This window comes from Astyanax mexicanus, chromosome 17 (assembly GCF_023375975.1).
Source record: "Astyanax mexicanus isolate ESR-SI-001 chromosome 17, AstMex3_surface, whole genome shotgun sequence".
In the NCBI taxonomy this organism is placed as follows: Eukaryota; Metazoa; Chordata; class Actinopteri; order Characiformes; family Acestrorhamphidae; genus Astyanax; species Astyanax mexicanus.
Window position 1 is genome coordinate 12,443,180 of NC_064424.1, and position 24,235 is coordinate 12,467,414.

The 24,235-nt window shown below is 39.1% G+C and overlaps 1 protein-coding gene across 10 annotated transcripts in view; it reads left to right on the top strand.

Moving 5' to 3' along the window:
- Positions 1–24,235, top strand: part of nrxn2a (neurexin 2a) — a 696,697-nt gene that overhangs the window by 661,656 nt on the left and 10,806 nt on the right. For 7 of the 10 annotated variants that reach the window (XM_049466698.1, XM_049466695.1, XM_049466693.1 and 4 more), the window contains 3 exons: positions 6,144–6,315; positions 10,504–10,593; positions 17,253–17,581. In XM_049466698.1, coding sequence (XP_049322655.1) covers positions 6,144–6,315; positions 10,504–10,593; positions 17,253–17,581 — 591 coding nt within the window. The remainder of the gene's footprint in view (positions 1–6,143; positions 6,316–10,503; positions 10,594–17,252; positions 17,582–24,235) is intronic. The other 3 variants (XM_049466699.1, XM_049466697.1, XM_022676120.2) reach the window with 1 other exon arrangement.

Consider the following 24,235-nt stretch of genomic DNA (forward strand, 5'->3'; position numbering starts at 1 on the left):
GATATTTCTGGCAATATGCTTCTCGAACTAAAACGATTTATGGATTTCGAAACATTAACAGACGTCTTCTCCCTATTAGAAATGAATGTGTGGCTCTCACACTAGCTGAATCTGTTCCCAGAACTCCTTCTCTACATTGCACCTCTGTAAACTCTGTGTATGGAGAAGCTGCTGGATAAACCAGCTTTCAGCAGCAGTTTTTACACTGCTTTGCTGCATTCTAAGTTTGCAGTGGTTTAAAGTCTTAACAGATTTAAGGTGACAATAAATAGATATTATATTTAATATTACAGATGCTAATAATGTATTTAATGTGCGATTGGATTTAAGGTAGCACTGAATGAAAGGAGTTTCTAAATGTTACCTTTTCAATGTTATTAGCTCACTTTTCCAAGCCAACTTAAAGTTCGCTCTCAAACTTTCCCATTCTAGACTATTGTACTCCTTTAATTGGACTATTTCAATAATTATATTTTGGAAAATAAATAATATATAATATATAAGTATATTTTAATAATATGATATACCTTTACTATCAGCAGTAGTTCGAAAAGAGATGTTGTCTGGCTTCACATGTGTTGGAGGTGGTATGTAACTAATGAGTGTGTTGGGTAATTGGACGTCCAAAAGGAGGGGAAAGACAGCTAAAAAAAAGAGTATATAATATAGCAGCCATGTTTTTTGTATCAAACAGCAATGCTGATGAAATACGCATGAATAGCCATAGGAATATTCTTCACACTTCAACCACCTTTTATTGCTATTCTGATGAAACAAATCAATAATAAGCCTGTGGCCATTTGAATTCCATTCAGAATGTGCATTCACTCAGAAACGAACGCAGTGCATCCCACAATGCCTTGTAATTATTTTACTGTATGTAGTAATAGAAAACTGTCAAGGCAGAAAATCCCACATGCGTATATGTGATATGTGGACAAAAGTATTGGGGCAGCTGTTCCTTTGTTATTTATTTGAAAATCAAGGGTATCATAAAAGAGTTTATCCTGATTCTGTTGAAATAGCTCTCTACTGTCTCTGGAAGGTTATAGAGTTTGTGTTTGTACAATATTTTTGAGCATTTGTTGTGAGAATTTGCAGTAGTGAGGTCAGGATGCTGGATGATCACCACCCCAACTCATCCCAGACTCATCCCCAACTCATCTCCAACTCATCCCCAACTCATCCCCAACTCGTCACAAACTCACCAACTTATCTCAAACTCCCCAACTCATCACCAACGTATCCCAAACTCCCCAACTTATCCCAAACTCCCCAACTTATCCCCAACTCATCCCAAACTGCCCAATTTATCCCAAACTCCCCAACTTATCCCAAACTCCCCAACTCATCCTAAACTCCCCAACTCATCCCAAACTCCCCAACTCATTCCAAACTCCCCAACTCATCCCCAACTCATCATAAACTCCCCAACTCATCCCAAACTCCCCAACTCATCCCCAACTCATCCTAATTTCCCCAACTCATCCCAAACTCCCTAACTCACCCCCAACACATCCCAAACTCCCCAACTCATCCTAAACTCCCCAACTCATCCCAAACTCCCCAACTCATCCTAAACTCCCCAACTCATCCTAAACTCCCCAACTCATCCCAAACTCCCTAACTTATCCCCAACACATCCAAAACTACCCAACTCATCCTAAACTCCCCAACTCAACCCAAACTCCCCAACTTATCCTAAACTCCCCAACTCATCCCAAACTTCCCAACTCATCCCAAACTCCCCAACTCATCTCAAACTCCTCAAATCATCCCCAACCCATCCCTAACTCCCCAACTCATCCCCAACTCATCCTAAACTCTCCAACCCATCACCAATGTATCCCAAACTCCCCAACTCAAATGTATTGAATAAATCATTGGGTGCTGGATGATTCCAAGCAGTTGAGCTTGGTTTGATGGCTTGTGATCATCCATCTTCCTCAAGTTTATCTTTCAGAGGTTTTCAATTTGGTGAAAATCAAAGAAACTCATCATTTTTAAGTGCTCTCTTATTTTTTTCCAGAGCTGTATAAGAAACACATGCCAAGACTGCATTTTGGGTCTTTTCTTTAATTCAAATGGCAGAAATAAATAAAATAAATAAAAAGAATAACCACTTTTGGTTCAGTGGTTTAAAGAACATACACTTCAAATTTAAATTCTTCAACAGTTACGAAAATAAAATATGTATGTTCTTCTTAAATCGAAACCCCAGTGCTAAAATATAAACCTCTTCCCTGGCACTGAGCGGAGCATGGCACGTCTCAGCAGACTGGCGGACGACTTACTCTTCTACAGGTGAGATAGGCAGACTATTGGATGAGAGCCTGTCAGAGAGGAGGAGAGACAGAGAGAAGACGAGATAAAGAGAGGGAGCACAGAGGAGGCTGACAAAGAGCCCGTGGCAGGATTCCATCCTCCGAGTGCCAACTGATAGCATTAAGCACTACACCAACCGCCTCTCAAGAGCCAGCAGACGTACTACAGCGATTTTTGCCTGTAAAGACGGGCTTAGGTAGGGAACAGAAGAATACTGTCAGCGTATAAAGCCAATTTAATAGCTTTCAAGAACTTTTCAAGTGTATGTTTAGACACAGAATCGACTTATCCATGGTCTGCCAGCAAATGTGTTTTTCTTACCAGCTTTTCCTAGTTCAGACAAGAATGGTTAGAATGAAAACACCATTCAACTTAACGACAAGTTGTTAAATTTGAACTACTCTAATATATTTTGAAGCTGCTTCTGAAATACTGTACAGTATTTTCATTACAAAACAACTGGGATGAACGGTTAGGTGGACACAAGGCAGATAAGGGAGACCAGACATTTATACATTTATACTAAACAGTTGTCAGGATTAAACTCATCTAGCTATGCCTGATCTGGTGTATTTGTAGCAACAGTGCTGCAGTCTGTGTGGTCAGATATCATCATCATCAGGCATTACAGGCCATGGGTGATTCCATCCTTATGGTTTTCAGCACCTTGGACAGCAACCAGCCATTGGCGCTCTTTCAATCCCACAGTTTCTAGTTTAAATGCTGTACTACAAAATGTACTACTCTCAAAAACTCATTTGAAATTATTATTATTTTAAATGTGGGGCCACAATATTCTTAGAGGGGCCAAGTATTATTTCACCAGTCACACCATGTTCAAACATTTGACTGTAATGTAAAAACAAAAGCTTACAAAGTAAAATCTATAAAGTTAATTTTGTGGCAAATGTTTTACACAAAAATGTCAAATCTGCAAATAAAAGTTTAAGAATTAAAAGCAAATTTAAATCAGACTAAATTTATCAATACATTTTTCAAACACACACATACAGAATATGATAACAGCATTTTCATTCATTTTTAAATACTGTTAGATGTACTGTTAGTACACCTCTCCTACATAAGCTTTATTCTTGCTGGACATTCATAATATATTATATTATATTATATTAGTATTTTATTATAACATTTATAACATATATAACATTTTTGTTGGTCTTTGTGACTGCACTTGAGGATACTTTCAATCTTTTTGACATTTTTCAGATTTACTGACCTTCATTTCTAAAAAATAATGTTTTTTCTTACTTAATTGAGTAGTTCTTGCTATAATATGGATTAGAACATTACTTAAATAGAGCTATCTACTGTATGCCAACTCTACCTGTTCACAACATAACTGTAATCAAGTCATTTACTCTTGACAAGTTTAGCACAGCTGTTAACTGAAAGCTATTCTGCAGAGAAAATCCCAAGAAAATCTGCCATCTAAGCAAGAGGTGCTAATTGATATAAAATATATATATATGATACATTTTATATGATATAAAAATGTTCTGGTTTGTTTAACACTGACCTATGCTTTTGTAGTGTGTATGCTATTATAATATGGATATTTGTTTAATATCCTGCTTTAATCAGTTTGGGATATGGCGATATTAACAATGTATTGCCCAGGCTTTGTTAATAAGTACACAGTAAATCAGACCCCTTGCCCCATTAAGCTAGTGTATTGGACCTCCATGATGCTTGTCCCACTAAGCAACAGTTGCTATTGAAGTATCTGTTTGGTAATTTAATGCGCTTTAATGAATTTCTTTTATATTTTCAGCATTAGCTCTTCTCCTGGGCTATGTATTGTGTATTGTGTATTGAGTTAATCTTGGCTCTTGAAGTTTCTTTGGAAAGTTTAGTCCGGAGTTTATTTGCTGCCCTTGCTGTTCATAATGGGCATGTATATTCATACTCATTTGTATGGTGAGGAGCTGTCAATATGAGACCAGTGATACACTAATGCTTTGCTTGTTATCCCTGTCCTTCAGTCTCCAGAACATGCTCTGTATTCATCGTATGTTGCGTTTGATATTTGTCAGGCATCAGCATCTAAATGAGAACCTGTCAGTTGAGGTCAGAGAGAGAGGGAAGAATATATCCAAACAGGGGACGTGTGCGGAAGTCTGATCAGGGCAGAAAGCGCTCCGCTCTCTGGATCCCGGCTCTGGCTCTCTTCCCGCTGGCCTCGGACTGTTGGATATAGTGGGTCATGACAAGGCTGTAAAACAGCTGAGCTTTTCCCTCTGCTTCTGCAGCCTGCCACATTAGCACCATGACCCGCAATTCCCCCAGCTACAGCCAGCGCCATATACCCGGCCCCGCCCCGAGGTGTCGGTGCACGCTCGCCCGCTCCGCGGCGCCACCTGCAGGTAGACCGTCTGAAAGAACCACAGGTGCACAGCGCTGGTGGCTGGAGTGGAGTCTCTGTTTAAAGCAGAAACAGCAGGAAAGTGTCAGAACTGATACATGTCAGTGAACTGCTAGTGGTGGCAAGGGAGAACGAGGGGGAGAAGAGAGAGAGAGAGAAGGAGAGAGAGAGAGAAAGGTGATGAATGTAAAACATGGAGACACACTTCATTTCCCACCTGCATTACAGAGGACACTGCTCTGCTCCTCTCCCAAGGGTGAGTTACTGCAGCATGACCAGGCAGGCAGATGTTTCTCTTTCCTCCCTGCATCTGACCTCTCTGTTTCCATCATTTCTTTCTCTCTCTCTCTCTCTCTCTCTCTCTCTCTCTCTCTTCTCTCTTTGCCTTTTTTCACCGTACCTATGCTTTCTCTATATGTTTTTTAGTGGTGTCAATCGATTATAAAAAAAAAATTGATTAATCTCAAACATATTCTGTGATTAACTGTGATTATCTGCACTTGTTCTTCTTAAGACTTATTAAGAAGTTTTAATTAGACATTAGAACAGACAAGACACTGTATTATCACGAATAACATCGCAGCTGTGATCGTAGGCACGACCTCGATTGTTCTATTGCTTTCATACAACAGTTTTTTTTTATAAATTAATAAGAATTAATAAAAGAAAATAAATCTAAGAAACTCAAATTCATAATGAATATGCTTTAATAAGAACTGTGCCTTCTGCCAAAAAGTAGTTTCACAACAAGTGACTACTACAAAAAAATTGCATATGGTTTATAGAAATAAGAAGGTTAAGGTGGTTGGTAAAAGTTAGGAGCGTGAAATAATGCTGAAACTCTCCTCTCCAGCCCCGCGGAGTCGTTTTCATGTGAAAGGTGCAGGTTTGTGAGCATTTCTGCCTGTTTGCTGAGTGGTGTTGGTTAGCTAGCTGGCAGGCTAGATGCGCCTGCAGGACTGGGGTAAGGGTAGCGTAGCTTGCTTGAGCTCAGCATTAGCTTAGCATTAGCTTAGCTTAGTTTAGCCTGGCTAATGCTGCTGCTGCTGGAGGTGATGATACAAAAATATCGTGTGTGCATATGACGTGACTCTGCAATGCGTCCTCGGAGTGATCTAGGGTTTTATGTCTTAATGTGACACAGATCTGATTTTTTTTTTGTCTTAATGTGAATAAGATCTGTTTTTTTTGTCCTAATGTGATCAGATCAGATTTTTTGTTTTGTCTTGTGTTTAATATGCATACATTTCCTATGAAGCTGTAATTTTTTCTAAGAATTGTTATTACAGTAGTGTTATCTTTCAGCACCACAATGCTGTGAATGGAATTAAATTGAATTGAATAAGAGAAATACAGTATATTGAATCTCATTAATGCTGCCCAGTACTTCCCACTCAATCCGTTGTTCTGAATGTGCACGTCTTCTTCTTCACAGGAGCAAGGAAAAATTGGGGTAATCTTCAACGTGGGCACTGATGACATCACCATAGACGAGCCGGCGATCGTGGTGAGCGACGGCAAGTACCACGTGGTGCGCTTCACGCGCAGCGGCGGCAACGCCACCCTGCAGGTGGACAACCAGCCCGTCATCGAGCGCTACCCGTCAGGTAAAGACTCTCGGCTGGGGCTGGAGGAGGGAAGCCCTGACGTGTGGGCTAATATATGCTGTTTGTGTACGGGAGGAAAGGTGGAAAATACCAGGAACAGCTGCACACAAGCAAGGACACATGGGGAGAGAGAGAGAGAAAGAGAGAGAGAAAAAGAGAGAGAGAGAGAAATGGAGAGAAAGAGGGGAGGCACATACAACCCTAGGCACGCAATTATAGCCCTCAAAATAAACTATGGAGACGGCGTTTTTTTCTGCTCCTAAATCTGACGGAGACTGTTTGAAGCCTTTGGCATCAATTTAGAGGCCCATTGGAGGCATGCCTTGTGCCAGAGTGCAAATTGATTTATATTTTGCGAATGCACGTTATTAGGTTTTGAAGTGTGCCCATTTCGCCTTTAAACTCTTCCCAGGCACTCTGAGTCACCGTGTGGAGGGCCCAGATAACCACTGCATGAACAATCTAATAACAATTGCAAATTGACATATTTCCCTCCAAGCTGCCTCGCCTAATACATTCAGCCGGAGATGAATTTGGATCCTTTACAGTATGCAGCTAGCCAGCTTTGCTTTCGGGCAGGCGGAGGGCATGTGCCTAGCTCACACTGCGTTCCTCCAGACAAACTTTCAACAACAAAGCCGGCTTCCGTTTTCAACCGCTGGCCAAAACTCCTCTGTGGGGCTGACCGCAGGAAAGCTATCGCTGCCTAATGTTGCCTACACTGCAAAAAACGATATCCTGGCAGGTTAAAACATCCTTAATGGACTCAATATATCTAATACTCCTCATTATGAGACTCTAGTAAGAATATTAAGATTTACACAACTTATTTAACATTTTTATTACTTGGTAAAAATAATTGAATCTAGGCAGATTAGCTGGGCAGACAGTTTGGCTTCATTTTTAAATGCGTTAAAGAGTAAATCCAGCCTAAATATCAGTAGGTCTCTCATCCTCTTAGCATATTTGAAAAATTCTCGTTGGGGGGTTGATAACAAGCATTTGGAGGCGGGGTTTAGTGAGGAATTGGCAGGATAGAATAGAGCTGATCATAGACCTTAGCCCCGCCCACTGCACTGCACAAAAAAAATTAAAAATCAGCAACTCAGATAATAGGGCATTTCAGCACCACAGAACAAGAGAGGCAAAGTAAGACAAGCTCATTACGACTTTATTGTCATAATATAACAACTTTATTCTCATGATGTTATGACATTATTCTCAAAATATTTTACCTTTAATATCATAATATTACAACTTTATTCTCATGATGTTATGACATTATTCTCAAAATATTTTACCTTTAATATCATAATATTACAACTGTATTCTCATAATATTAAAAGTTTATTCTCATAATATTACAACTTTATCTCGTATTATTACAACTTTTTCCTCGAAATGCCATACTGTACATCTTTTTTATATGAATATTAGGCTTACAACATTTTTTATCATGTTTAGGAATCAAAAAAATGTGTTCACTGGATTTATTTTAATATAGATTTAATATTAGGAATGTTTTATGTTTGAGCATTACAGACAGAAAACAGCATTCGTAATTTAGGTCTAAAAGGGTTAAACTAAAAAATGATCTGCCAGTGGAGTAAGACAAATACAAAAATACATATTCATTTGCCAGGATCATTTTTTGCAGTCTAAAATGATCAAGAATCGTAACCTACTCGCTACTAAATGAACTAAGGTACATACAGCATTATGAGCTGAGCTTCTCTTAACCTTTGTTACAGCAAGCTGGGATTGCTCGGTCTCTCCCTGTGGCATACCTGCTATTGAGCCGTTAGCCGTTCTCAAACAAACATCCCCCTCTGCAGTGGCCCACCCCTCTGCGCTTACCCAGAGAAATGTGAGCAAACTCTCTCTCTCCCCACTGTGTGCTCAGGGACTCGCCTCCCTCTCATAGCTGCTGTTCCACAGGAAGACATTTTCTCTGCCTCTAATAACTGCCCCCACTCACACCCAGGCCTCATTTTCCAATCTGTTCTCTGTTCGGTACTCTGCCACACACCAGGCCTGCCATCGGAATCGGGGGGCTTTCTGTCACAACACGGCACAGAGAACGAGAGAGAGAAAGAGAGAGAGAGAGTGAGAGAAAACTATTTCAAAAGAGCTCCACTCTGCCCTTCCGGATTCTCCCACCCGCATGTTTTCCTCCATCCTCCGCAGAGCGAAGGCTGCTCTCCCGACCGCTAGAGGTTGAATGGCTAGGCTAGCCTGCTGCCGGAGATTTCGTCTGATTCCTGAAAGAGAAAATTGCTTTTCTACCGCTGAGACTTAGGCTTCCCGGCTGCTAGGGGCTCCTCTAAGCCTCCTCAGGTGCTGGAGGTGGACGGGGCTGTCCTTTGCTGAGCCAAGGAATAAGCCTGGCTTCCAAGCAGCCAAAGCCCTCTCATGCTGCCTTTTTAAACAGAGTTACCGCCATTTCAGGAGAAGGGCTCCACATTTCCCAGTGCTTTCCTTTTCCTTTTCCTCCCGGAGAACTTCGCCTTCCAGGACACGCAAAGTTCCTGCATAAACGGAGTTGGCAGTGTTTGCCTGAGATTAACAGCCGTGATTAATTCAGTTAATTAAAACGGAGGATTAGATAACGAGATATGTTGTCTGATGGCAGATTTGAAGCTCCCTGTGGATATGAGCATAGACAGGCCCCTTGCATCTGTTCTAGGAACCTAGGAATTTACTGGAAACAAGGATAATATTTTTTTTTTCCCAAATAAAATGTAGAATAAATGGCGGCGACTCTATGGCAGGTTCAACAGGATGCGTTTTATCGGTTCGGTTTAGCTTTTTCTCCTTTTTTTCCGACCTTTTTTTCCCCCTGCAACACCAGCTGCTTACTCATGGATGAGCTCTATTTCAAGTTTTCTTTGAAGGTTTGGCAGAGCATTTGTCACACATGAGAGCTTCTAACAGGCTTAAGGAAGTGGGAGGTTTTGGCCCCCATTCAGAGTGCAGGGTGGGTAGGGATAGTGCGAGAGAAGTGATGAGGCGGGTGTCATAGGATGAAGTCGGCACATTGTGCCACATACAGACCAGTTACTACAGGCTTATGAATGTGAATATACCTCACGCTGTACTGTTGAGGAGATCAGACCTGGAGTTGTTCTAGCTTTTCTGTCAGGATACTGGATACTGGGAACTGTGAAGTCTTTTCTCCTTTTTTGTTGCAGTAAAAAAGGTCATATATAATATATCAAATATACCAACTTAGATATCAGAATCTAAGAAATCCTTTTTTTTATCCTATCCTCTGTTTAAGAGTTTAAGAAAGGTTAATGCTCTGAGAAAAAAATGAATGAATGAATAAATGAATGAAAGAAAGAAAGACATCAGACAGCAGGAGGGAGGAAATGGAAGTAAAGGGAGATGTAATGGATGTAATGTGGCGAGATGTAATCCTTATCTATCATCTCTCTCTCTCTCGAAGATGTGACAGGTCCATAGAACTCATTTTAGGCCCAGCAAAAAAGTCCCTGCCTATCAGTCCCTGTCTCGCACACATGAGGACAAGAGGACAAAGGGAAATGTAGTAGCCAATCAGATCCAGATCATCTCTTATCTCGGAGAGTAAAAGCACAATTCAAAAAGTCAATTATCTTGAGGTTTCTCGCCATAATTACACAAATACACGTGAGCGCCATCGTTTCTTATTTGAAAATAATTACTCGCTGCTTCCCTGAGACGAGAACATGTCTTCCTGAAGGTATTGCCTTTGGATCGTGTTTAATGCATGTCAAAAAAAATATGTGACACTATCATTGTGGGTCGTTGATGTCTTGATTATATTGATTATATATATTGGATGTCGCTGAAGTGACATTGCAATTAACCAGACTGATCAAACATTAAAGACATTAAACTATCACTAAATATGTTCTCACATCATTCTAACCAGATTTTAAACTGTTCTAATTAGTTTCTAAAACTGTCTAAGTAACTAACTAAGTTTAGTCCATCTCGTAACCCAACATAACGCACATCTTAAAGCTAACTTATACTTCCTAACTTGAAAATCTTGCTAATATTGCTAATATTGCTAATCTTGCTAATCATGCTAACCTTGCTAACTTTGCTAACTTTGTTGCAATGTTATTTTTTTGTAACTTTGTGACGCTTGAACTTCCAGATATTAACCTCTAACTATCTGTCTCTCTAAATTCTTTGAAGGGAACTTTGATAATGAACGGCTGGCTATAGCCAGGCAAAGAATTCCATACAGACTCGGTCGGGTAGTTGACGAGTGGCTACTCGACAAAGGTAAAAAAATAATGCCTTAATTAAACAGTGACTTATTAAGTGGCTTATTAAGACTCTCTGGATGAGGTGCAGTTTCCGGAATTGACTCTACAGAATTGGCTCCAAATCTCACAAATCAGCACTGTGAAGTGTTTAAGTAGATACACACTCATTTGGAACAGTAGCTGCCCACTCAGAATGTCCAGGATACAGTATTAGTATTGATCATCTCTTAATGATGCTGATGATGCTGCTGATGCTGCTGTTACTGTCTGGGCCTTTTTTGGCTGTGTTGTTTCTACAAATACAAAAACTGTCCTTCTTAAACCTTCCCGAGAACTGCACCGCTTCAGAGATTAAGGTTTAATACATAACATAATCCCTGACTAACCCCTCAATAACACCCCGTAACTGCAATAAATGTCTGTAAATAGTTGCTGGTTTCTATGATCTGTTTTCCCTCCTCCTTGTCTTCCCCTCTAACACATCAACCGTTGCTAAACATGATTCCCTTTAAAAAAAAAAAAAACAGCGCTAACTCATGGAAAAGGGATAAACAGTTCCAGATAGTTAAAGGGACGTTGCTATTTGAACACTAAACAGAGCATAAAGTTAAACCTGATTAGATGATAAACCGATCTTGATCTGTCTTTAACCCTTTGAGTGTATTACAAAAAAATACATAAAAAAAAAAAAGAAATAGCAAGACTAATTCACACGATGCACAATTTGCATATGCGAATCACGAGGGGAGTTCCACTGATCTTACACTGTTTCCATGAAAAAAAACACCTCACTCCTCATTATGCAGGAATGACAAACACCATCAAAGCTTTGCTTTTTTTTCACCACCCCGCTACATCTGCACCATCTGCATCCTGGAACACTGTAAATCAGTGAAGCTCCGCTCGCAGCGCGTGCAGCGTAAAGTTCACCGACTCTGACTTTTTCCATTCATTGCGCCTTTTTCATCTATATGCAAACTCTTCTGATGAGCAAGCATCCAGCTAAATGTTAAGTGTAGAACAAATACGCATACACGTATTTCACTGCGAGTAAAAAAAACTGACCTTTCTCTTCCTGCACATTGCAGTTTATTCAATTAGAAAACAAGCAAACGCTAAGGATCGTATCCTTGTGTATCCCTGTGATCGGAAGCTCAGTTCACTGTTTCTCTGAGTTAAAGGGTTAAAGGGTTAAAGACCGTACCAGACATCCATCCATCCTAACAGTCGCCAGAGACTCGGCACACACATTAGATACGTAACCCCTAACCCATACACTCTATTATACACTCCTATCACTACAATCTTCTAATCCAATCTAAATAGGTCTTAAAACCAAAAAAATTAAAAATAAAAAAAAAAGTTCTTAAACCGCTGTGTTTCCAATCCGTACAAATAACTAAATCTCAATAACTCAGAGGGTTAAACATTTTCTAACTATGGATGATAACCATTGCTATTTTAATCGAATACATTAAACAAAATAACCATCAGACATTTTAACTAAATGTGTACACATTCGGTTAACATACCAAAAAAAAAAAATGTCCCTTTAACATGTGTAACATCTGAGCTTTTTGTGATGTACCAGACCCCTCATATTTCACAACTGTGTGCTTTGAGAAAGTTTGACTTGATGAAGATGTGAAAAGTGTATGGTGAGAGAGTATACTTTTTATTTGTTATGGATTATCAGTGTATCACTGTCACTGTTATGGAAAAAAAAAATACGCTTTTTGACATCAGACATAATTTAAATCTGTGTCAAAAGTATCAAAAGTATCAATAAAAATAAACGAATCCAAATTATCTTATAATATACAGCTCTGGACAAAAAAAATCTGGAAAAACTGAGACCACTTCAGACCACTTCTGAATCAGTTTCTCTGATTTTGCTATTTATACATATATGTTAAAGTAAAATAAATATGTTGTTTTATTCTATAAACTATGAAAAACAATTTTTCCAAATCCCAAATAAAAACATTGTCATTTAGAGCATTTATTTGCAGAAAGTAAGAAATGGCTGAAATTACAAAAAAGATGCAGAGCTTTCAGACCTCAAATAATGCAAAGAAAACAAGTTCATATTCATAAAGTTTAAGATTTAAGAAATCAAAATTTGATGGAATAAACCTGGTTTTAATCACAGTTTTCATGCATCTTGGCATCATGTTCTCCTCCACCAGTCTTACACACTGCTTTTGGATAACGTTATGCCTTTACTCCTGGTGCAAAAATTCAAGCAGTTCGGCTTGGTTTGATTGCTTGTGATCATCCATCTTCCTCTTGATTATATAGCAGAGATTTTTTTTAATTTGGTAAAATCAACGAAACTCATAATTTTAAGTGGTCTCTTATATATTATTATTATTATTTGCATTGAAACCCTTAAATTTCCTCTTAAAGTAAAGTTTTGCCATTTTGACTTACAAAGATTTTTGCATAACAGAAACGGTATATTGGTAAAGACCGGTCTCCACAGACTCTGCATTCATGCTCTCACGCCTCTTTTGCAGTCGTGATAGAGCGATAGCTGAGCAACAAAGATCAATCTAACCTTAAACCACTCGTGTCATCTTCAGTTTTGGAACTGCAGTCTGATGTGATGGGTATATGAGCGAGCTAGACTCTGCCACTCGTCAGATATCTCTGTGATTCAGGAAAAAAAAAAAACGCTTTGCCAAGCGAGCCTTAGTCATTTCCTAGTCAGAATCCGAACACCTATTTATGTTTTGTGTCCAGGGACATGAAGTAAACGCGGTTGCATAAAAATGAATGAGTCACGTTGGATAGTTTACCCTAGGACAGGCACGACGAGGAGAGTAACAGTCTGGAATTAGATTTCTGCATGTGATCAGGAAAAAGAGAAAAAAAATCTCTATTCAGAGTCCAGAGTCCAGTTTTTTCCAGTTACCTTTCCTCCGTTCCGAACTAGAGCCTACTTGTGTTAAAAGGCAACCTCTCATTAGGGATGGAGTGGCTCTCAGTAAGGGCGTAACAGCTGCCCACTTCATAATCAACTGTGTCAGAGTACCTGTTCATCAGGAAGAAGTAGCTGGCTCGAGTCCCGCTTTCAGTAGCCAACAGCAATAGCATTTTTCCCATCAATCAAAGTGTCCTCTTATCATTTTCAATAGTTAATGAGCCAGGTAGGTGTGGGATTCTGTTGTCAGCTCAGTTTTATGTGTTTAATAAGAATTGTAACTGTATTTTAGAAATTAAACACTGTCATGCCAAAAGTCATGGGATAGCAGTATGTAAAATAATCGTAAAATGTAACCTCAGGGGGGAGAGTGGCTTATGGTGGGATTAACGCATGATTTAAAAGAAGCAACAGAAGTAGGCAATCAATACGTTTTTTGGGTTGTTTTTTTTTTTTAAGATTTTTCATTTTTAATCAACCCTATTGTAATCTACAGTTATATTAACCCTCCTTCTATCCTCTAATTTAGTAACATCCTTTTTTTTCTGGGACAATATGATCCCAGCAATTTAAACCTCCAAAAAATGATAATAATTACAGATAATTAAACATATTAACAAAATTTAACTCACTAGTTTTTTATGTTTATTTGACAAATTATCAGTGGTTTTGGTGTTGTAATAAGTGTTTTGTTAGTATTATATAAGTATTATAAGTACCGTATTTTTCGGACTATAAGGCGCACCGTATTATAAGGCGCACGATGAGTGAACGGTCTATTTTTAGTGTTAGTCCATACACAAGGCGCACTGGATTATAAGGCGCACTAAATGTCTCTTAAGCATGTCTCTTAACTGGAGCCATTTCACGGTCCTTACACACACACCGTAAGACTATGTTGAAGCACAGTTAGTATTACTCCGCGACGCTCCTGACAACGGTAGCCGTAACGCTCCGACAGACCATAATATTACTATGTTGAAGCACAGCAAGTACCTTATTACTCTGCGACGCTCCTGACAACGGTAGCCGTAACGCTCCGACAGACCATAATATTACTATGTTGAAGCACAGCAAGTACGTATTACTCCGCGACGCTCCTGACAACGGTAGCCGCAACGCTCCGACAGACCATAATATTATGTTGAAGCACAGCAAGTACCGCATTACTCCGCGAGGCTTCTGACTATAATAGCGTGTTGTGCCGAATTCGGTGAATAAAACGGTTTTAAAACAGAGATAAAGATTGGATAAGTTTCATTTCTGGATGAAGTGATTTCCAGCGCTGTTTGGATATAACTGTGGATTACAGGAGACTGGATTGATGGATTCTCTTTAGTCTGGACGCGTTTTGAAGGTAGGACCTGTGGCTGAGCGCGGGTGTGTGTTCGGGGGTGGCGGCAGTGACCGGAGGTTACCCCAGGACAAAAGGAGAGAGCCTTTTATTACTGGAAACATGCGCTCTGACGCAGCTCTAATTCATGAAACATACATCCTACAGTAAAAGCACAGTTCTGGAATCCGGAGAGCCAGACGGTTCGAATGGTGTATGACATGACCGCATTCGATGAAATATGGACGAACGATAAACGCAAATATGAGAGTTATGAATTATTAAAATCATAACCAAGGCATATTTCGCCCTAAATGTTTATTTTCTGAAAGGATATTCCGCTAAATAGGCTAAATAGCTCAAAAGCAGAGATTCTAAGCTTTAAAATGGTATATTGGATGTCTATATTGAACCTGTAACTGTTCATAACTATTCAGAAACACAGCCAGTTATGAAATATTAAATATTTCTGGCCCGCCGGTGGGCCAGCGCGTGTTAAGAGGTTAACTTTACTTAGAAGTGGGCGCTAAAAAGAAACAGTTTGTGCTATTACCCCAGAACGGGTGGAAAGGAAAGTTTACCGGCACCTTGTTCTGGCCACGGAGCTACAGTGGAAACTAGCTACCCTGAACCACAGCCGAGAGGCAGTACGGCAGTCAAAGGTAACCGCGCGCTAGCCCAAGAGGGGGATCTTTTTCTGGCGTGGGTGAGGAATTCTGCACAACAGAGCGCCGTGTACCACATAAAATCGAGGTCAGTAAACACAAGCAAAATCCATACACAAGGCGCACTGCATTATAAGGCGCAATGACGATTTTTGGGAAAAAATAAGTATTTTAAGTGCGCCTTATAGCCCGAAAAATACGGTACTGTGTTGTTAAGTCAAGGCATAAAGTGAAGGGACATTTAAAGAAACATTATATTCGATCGAATAAATATATATTTTACTGAAAGTAAGTGCCAGATGAAGTTTTAGGGGCATTTAACTTTTGTCAGTCAAAAAGTATAACATGTAAACTAGGAACATTTCATAGGATGAAAGCATTACCAACCACAGTAGACAGTACAGTGGGTGGTAATGATTGTGACGGGCGGCATCTGGCTAGAATTGTCCATTTGAACAGATTAACACTCCGTGTCATATCAGTGCAGCATTCTGTAGCTTCTATGGGACTGGATTGGGGGTGGATTCCTGATTCAGTTTCTCAGTGTATACTCCAGGTATCCAAAGTTGTCAAAAGTAAAGTAAAAAAAATGTATTTTAGTAGAATGTAAATATATTAAAGAAGCTTAGTTGGTCGTTTGTGTATAAATACTTCTTACCCAACCAGAACAGATTTACTCTATCTGGATGAAGAGATTTAACTGGATAGGGTTTTTTGGGTTTTTTTTTGAACGGGTAGACAGTTCAGATAATTCTGTATGTAATAAAAAATGTAATAAGCAGAAGTTAAAAATCGTCTAAAAAATAACTACTAAATACTCCATTAAAGTATAGATAACCCTCATTACTACTTAAATAAAGTAACAAAGTATTTGTACTTTGTTAGCCGACACCTCTGTCAGTATAATATTCGATATACTTTTCTGGTATGGACGTTATTGCCGCATTGCTAACTTGAGGCACAGCTGTCAAGAAAGCTGAATGCAGAGTTCAAGGGACTGAATTAATTTTAATGTAAAATAAGTGTGTGTGAGTGTGTGAGAGAGAGTGTGTGTGGGTGTGTATGCCTCTATCTGTGTCTGTGCATGGGGTCTGAGGATGAGGAAGAAGAAGCCCCTCATGCCCTGGTAACACATTAGCATTGGAGCTAGCAGATGACACTTATCCATGCAGATTAGCAACAACAAGGCCTCTGAATAAAACATTTCCTAAAGCTCTTTACATATTCATAAATATTGTTTTCCAATTTTGCTGCCTTTATTCACTTCATTATCCATCACTCAAGCCCTACTAGGTTAATGAGGCTCAGATGATGATATACGCTTGTCTATTCCGTAATGATGAGAGCGTTTTCCCCTTCTCCTGGTCCTCCTTCGAGTCGTGCTAGTGATGCTACTGCAGCTACTTTGTAGCTGATCTTTGACTTCATCTTTAAAACATCACTTTTACTCGTGCTCAGAGTGGGTCAGAAGTGAAAGGCTATTAGAATTGGAGATTTCCATCGCTGGATCCAAATGTTCAAAGTGTTATCAGCCCATGCAGGTAGACCTTGACACAAAAAAAAGAAAAATTCAGAACTTACCTTCTAGTCCATACTGATGTGTGGCTTTTTTGCCTCTCTGTTTCTGTCTGCTTTGCTGTCATTCTACCTCTATTACTCTTCTCTCTCTCTCTCTCTCTCTCTCTCTCTCTCTCTCTATCCCTCTCTATCTCTCTCTCCATTCTTTCCATCCCTGCTCTGATCCATCGCAGGGCGACAGCTGACCATCTTCAACAGTCAGGCGGCCATTAAGATCGGGGGTCAGGATAAGGGCCGGCCGTTCCAGGGCCAGATCTCGGGCCTCTACTACAACGGGCTCCAGGTGTTGAAGCTAGCTGCTGAAGGTGACCCCAATGTCAAAGTAGAGGGCAACCTGCGTCTGGTGGGGGATGCGCCCTCTGTTTTGTCCACAGAGACCACCTCCGCCACGCCCCCAGCTGCTGCCGACATGTCCACCACCATCATGGAGACCACCACAACCATGGCCACCACCACTACACGCAGACAGCGCTCCCCTAGTCTGAAGGACAGCATCACACAGGTGAGGAGAGGCTGAGATGTTGATTCATAAAAATTGCATTTTGTTTCATTTCAAGGTAAAATAGCACAACTACACGTTCTACCTTCTACAAGAAAACTAAGCTAAACTAAGTTCAATTTCTTTCTATCTGTTTAGGATCTTTTTTATTATTTGTTTTTATTATATTTCACAAACAAATGCAAACACATTCCCCACTTCACAACCGTTGTGATACCAGACACATTAAAACCATATATATATATATATATATATATATATATATATATATATATATATATATATATATATATATATAAAAGCATATCATCACTGTCCAATTAAAAAAAAAAACATGTACCTCTATTTTGGATTACTGTAATTTTTATTGGCCCATTCATCAAGACATTTTAACACCACGTAAGGAACATTTTGTGTGTTCAAATTATGTAGTAAACTAAAAATTCACAAAAATTGAGATACTTGTATTTCTTTGGACAGCGGAAATATATTAAGCTCAACGCAATACATATATATTTCATTTTTGGTAGTTACATACTGTCTGCTTTCATATCCTCAACATTAAGAAAGGTTGCCAAATAAAACCTCCCTTTAAGTATATCTATATATTTATATTTAATTTAATTTAAGATAAGATAAGATGGAGCAAATATTGATGGTCCCTAACTTGTTTTCTGTTCTGTACATCTGCTTCTTACTTATCTGCATCGGCCTTGTTTCAGCTCATATTAAACATTGTATTACTTACTTTATACCTCTGAATTTCCCCTGAACCCTAGATGTGTTATTCTATTATTCTTTATAAGGCAGAAAGTACTTTGAGAATTGTGACTGATAACTGTTTAGCGTATTTCGTGGAGTACCACAGAGTTCTGTATTGGGGCCTATGCAACTGATGTAAACTGTAATTATGACTTTAATGTAGTTAAAGTGGAACATATTTGTTTGCAATTCACAAAACCCCCACCAAAATACGACCTGAGTTAACATGAACATCTAAAGATTTCTGAATTTGGTCCATAGTTTCCACATGCACTGTTGTAAAAAAGGATACTAACCAGTTGATGTTATTCCTGTTTTATAAATTGCATTCTTCTAGTTTTGAGTCTTTTGCATCTCAAGTATTTCTTTCTCTTTTTCTTTCTCTAATCACTATCACAAAAAAATACAGATATTTTTTCTCATCAAAGCCTCTGGAAGACAAAAGCTGGGCAGCAGTACTGAATTAAAGCATTTGATTAGTTGAATGAAGTGACATTCCATTGAATCTTGCGTTCGATTTATCTGTCACCCTGATGAAACGCGCTTTATTTTTTAGTCTTTTAGGGTTTTTTTTGTTGTTGTTGTTGTTTTTGTTGTTTTTTTTTTCAGTGCGCACTCTTTTTGGCATTCAGTTTTTTTTTCTGTCACTCATTTAAAATGTGTCTGATTCTGTTCTTTCTCCTCACAGATCTGTCTGTCAACATTTGACTCTTTGTGTTCCTCTCACTAAGCATTTTTGCACTTGACTCTCTGCGAGTCGAGAGTGTGTGTGTGTATTGATCTAAGAAAGCTTGTTCAACTTGAGCTAAGCCGGCATCTTTAAAGGCAACAGCTGGGGGCCATTAATGTTTATCTTATTGATTGTCATATCTGGCATCATTTCACCGTGTTCTCTGTAATGTATCAGCTAAGGAGCATGAGCTATCTGGATCGGCTTCGCAGAGCTTCAGTATTCTTCCCACCCTGTCAGGCTTTATTTGCGCGCCGTTCAACCCCATTGATCAGGAGATAGGAATTGATATGAGTAAAAGGGCACACTCAATAACAATCAGTGTCAATCAGAGAGCTGAACTGTAAGGCTTTATAAGAATCAGAGCTGAGCTTTAGTGTGAACGCGGATGGATGGACCCAGATGCGGGCTGTGTCTGTGCTGCGAATCCTCCTAATCTGGCCTTAGATGGGTATAAATAGCCATACAATGCAAAACTAGAGAAATGGGAATGTGAGTGAGATGGCTTAGTGCTAAGGGACTCTCAGTGCACCACTGCTCTGTTTCCCTTCCCGAAAAGGGAGACAGCAAGAAAGAGATTTAAACAGGATGATAGGGTAGTGTTATAGATAGGAAATTCATTCAGCCCTTGAGAGGAACTCTATTAACATTAGCGTGGGGTTACAAGGTATCTCTCAGGAGAGCTGCTCATTATAGGTGAGATGTTGGTATTTCTTCATTTCTTTTTATAGAAAAGAGGCGAATAAGGTGTGGTATAATGGCGGCAGTCTCGGCAGCCAGACCGCAGAGGACGTGTTATGTTGTTATGTTGGAAGTTCAGGTGAGGAGTTTCAGGATGTGATTCCGCCAGCAGATTTTAGCACCTAATCTATCTATCCATCCATTTTCACATTGTTATCAGCCCATAGTCACAGGTGTTTCTTTTCCCCGTGTAGATCACAGCTTGAAACACAGACGTCGGGCCAAGTGTTAAGAAAACATCAGATATTCCTAGGTACCAACTGAACCTGTGCAGTGTGCACAGACTCACCTTGCATACTGCACATGCTGGTGATGTTGAAGGAACGTGATTTTTCCTGTATAGACCCTAATCTATAGACATTAATCCTCCTCTGTTGTTGGCCAACCCAACTAAAGAGTATTTTGCTAAGTGCAGACCACGCCTAAAGAAGTAGAGAAAGAAGAAGGAAAAAGGGGAGGGAACTTGAAGAAGCGTGCAGTTATATCCCCCCCTTTTTATTTTATAAGAAGTGGAAGAGTAGAAAAAAGGGGTTGTTGGGGAGGAGGTGGGTTGCGAACTTTCGTCACGAGAGGTAGTTAGTTAGGGGAGGTATTTATAGGACGGTTGATTGATACGGGGTGGAGTTAGAACGTAGAGTTCAGGCGTGGTCCTTCTCCCAAACTTTTGTTATTACATAACATCATTTAGAGAGTTCGAAGTTATCTTAGTAATAACCTGGTTAATCTGCTCTAGCAGCAGCTGCAACATCTAACTACACCTGATAGAGCTTTAACTGGCATTTCCCATTTGGGTTTTTTTATATGCCTCAGATTATCATTGTTGATCTAAGTTAATATTCTTGTATATATCAACAATCTGGGCTCTGGGCATGCTTGATGCTAAAATCGCTCAACCAATAAACTCAGACACTGAGTTTGACAATGAAGCATTTAGCCCTATGTGGAGAGGATTAGTTTTCTCAGGGGAACATCAAAAATATATAAAAAAAAATTCACACTTCTACTCAATTGAAAAAACAAGAGGACGAGTGAGTTTCTTTGGCTTTCTCAGTCACATGACATCATGTTCAGTAGCTCCTCCATTTCCACTTGCTGTTGTGTTTACATGGATCCCCGTGGAAACGCAAGCCAAAAGTGTAATTACGGTGTGTGGCAGTGGACAAATAGCTATTTTATTAAATGTAAGGTGACAAAACTCAGGTGAGATGTGAGTCCGGATGGGACTAAAAGTAGTAACAGTCGGTAAATCAGCCTGTAATTTTATGGGAATAAAATCACAGAGGACCCCCATAAAAGAGAAAATGACCCCAGGACCCCCTGAGAAACCAATCTCGTCTGGATTGAGCTTTTGATGGATTTGTGGAAAGGAATGAACTGAAAAAGTGAGTTTATTGTTTTTCATTTTTTGTTTTACAACTGAACAATTTTGAGACTTAATAAGTTGAATAAAGTTTGATTTATCTGACTGTTTTGTTTCGCCTAATGCGCCTTTTAATTCGATGCATTTTATAATCTGGTGCATTTTATATATGGAAATAGAACCGTTCATTGATAGTGCATTTTATAATCCGGTGCATTTTATAATCTGGTGCACTTTATATATGGAAATAGAACCGTTTATTGATAGTGCACCTTATAATCCGGTGCATTTTATAATCTGGTGCACTTTATATATGGAAATAGAACCGTTCATTGATAGTGCACTTTATAATCCGGTGCATTTTTTAATCTGGTGCACTTTATTAATGGAAAAAGAACCGTTCATTGAAAGTGCACCTTATAATCCGGTGCATTTTATAATCTGGCGCACTTTATATATGGAAATAGAACCGTTCATTGATAGTGCATTTTATAATCCGGTGCATTTTATAATCTGGTGCACTTTATTAATGGAAAAAGAACCGTTCATTGAAAGTGCACCTTATAATCCGGTGCATTTTATAATCTGGTGCACTTTATATATGGAAATAGAACCGTTCATTGATAGTGCACTTTATAATCCGGTGCATTTTTTAATCTGGTGCACTTTGTATATGGAAATAGAACCATTGATAGTGCACCATATGATCTGTTGTGCCTTAAAATCTGTAAAAGATGATATATGTTAAGTCTTATTCTTCCAGTGAATTCCAGCAACAGTATGAACCAGTATGCTATTGACCATATAAAAATGAGTTGTCAGTGTTTTACTTTGTTTTAAACCTCAACAATCTTGATTCTAGCAATTTATCAGGTTTTAACATGCCTTTGCCCAAATAAACCTATTGAACAAAACCCCCAAAACTTAACCAGTTCAACTGCCAAGCAGTTCAATCAGCAGTTCAATCCAGTTCACCCCAAGCCCTGCAGTTAATCAAGTGTCTGTAGGCTAGTCTGTTCTCACTGAGATCAAAGAGCATGAAAATTCTCCCCTAGCTAAATGATTGACCTGTGTGTGTCCACGAGTAGCCCAACCATGTCAGACATCCTAGCATGTGTCAAAGGACTGTCTGTGAGAAGCGATCCCTTATGTAAGGTGACCATAAATCTTCTTTTTTTTCAGTATATGTCCTCTTTTTGGCATCTTTTGGATATTTTTTTAAAATGTAAAACCTAAAATATATGTGTAAACTTTGGCTTTTAGTTCAGGTTGGTATTTGCTTGTTTACAGTCTGCACTGTTTCTATTAAATGGCAATGCAATGCAAAATCCATTTCACAGTTCTACCACTCTTTTTCTCTGTATTATACTGTGTGACCTTCTGGCTTTCTTTACTAGTTGCTGCAGCAAATATCTGCTCGAGTTACACAATACTCACTTGATATTGAGACGCTTATTTAATGGTCGATCACATCACAATGAACTGACAGGCTCTATAAGCCTCTTATGAAGGCTTCTAAAGGTTTTCTTATAGCTTGCTCGCGTAGGCACTTCACATCAATAAACACTGCAAACAGTTCACGTAACTCATCCAAACAACCAGGTTATGCTCTCAGAGTCTTAGCAGGGACTCCTTTCAAGCAGACCATATGTATATTCTAGTTTCTTCAAAATAGCCACCCTTTGCTCTGATTACTGCTTTGCACACTCTTGGCATCATTCTCTCAATAAGCTGCAAGAGGTGGCCACCGGAAATGACTGAATTTTCCAACAGTCTTGAAGGAGTTCCCAGAGGTGTTTGGCACTTGTTGGCCCCTTTGCATCCTTCACTCTGTGGTCCAGCTCACCCCAAACCATCTGGATTGGGTTAAGGTCCGGTGACTGTGGAGGCCAGATCATTTTTTGTTAAGTACATAAAACTCCACATGTGTTCATTCATAGTTTTGATGCCTTCAGTGAGAATCTACAATGTAAATAGTCATGAAAACAAAGAAAACGCATTGAATGAGAATGTGTGTCCAAACTTTTGGCTTGTACTGTATATCTGGACTGAGTCTAAATACTATTTAGCACTTTCAGACCCTGCATCCACTGCAGTTGACATTGTGTGTTTTATTTATTTTTAATTAAATAAATAAATAAATAAATATTATCAGAATAGACCATGAACCAGCCAATAAATGAGTTTAAAAAAACAAAAAAAACAGTAACTTGGTCCCGCCCACTGCACTGAAAAATCAGTAGTACCAGAGCTATTGAGGCAAAGTAACAGCTCATTTTTTACAAATTTAATGTGATTTAGAACACATTTTAATCTTTTTTTTTTTTTTTTTTTTTTTTTTTTTGCAGTTTAGGGAGATTTATGGTATAAAAAGCTCAACATGAAATTTAACATATTACACACAGGCTCCCAATGCAATAGGAATAAAAAAAAAAATAATTTAATTTATTTGCTATATAGATTTAAAAGTAGAATATTAGTTTTCTTTTCTGTGCATTACAAACAGAAAACAGCAGGTTATTCCAGGATATCAATGGATTTTTTCTTCCCTGATGGCACGGCCATATTCTAAGATGATAATGTCAGGATTCATGGGGCTGGAATTGTGAACGAGTGATTTAGAGAGCATGAGATCATCATTTTCACACATGGATTGTGAGAGTTCACCACAGAGTCCAGACCTTAACCTCACTGAGAATCTTTGCCAATGCCTGCTGACTCTATTAGAGCAGCTTGTGGGTTAAAATTTGCTAAGCTTCAAAAAACGGCACTTTTACGGTTTGTTACTGGACAAAATGGAAAATGATGGAACATTTGCTTCTGGGTTTTTAGGCTGCACTGTAAAAGCAATTTAATACACATAAACAGGAAGATTTGGTGCAGCATACTAAATTAGTAGGTGAGCCTGGCTCTGCCTCTGGTCTCTACTATGCAAACTTTGGTTGCAAATTTGGCGGATATTTTTGTCTTCATTTTTATCATACAGAAGTGAATAGATCCACCGCATCCGTGCTACAATCAGTGGTTCAGCCAGATACAGCACAACCAAGTTGTTTGTTGGCGG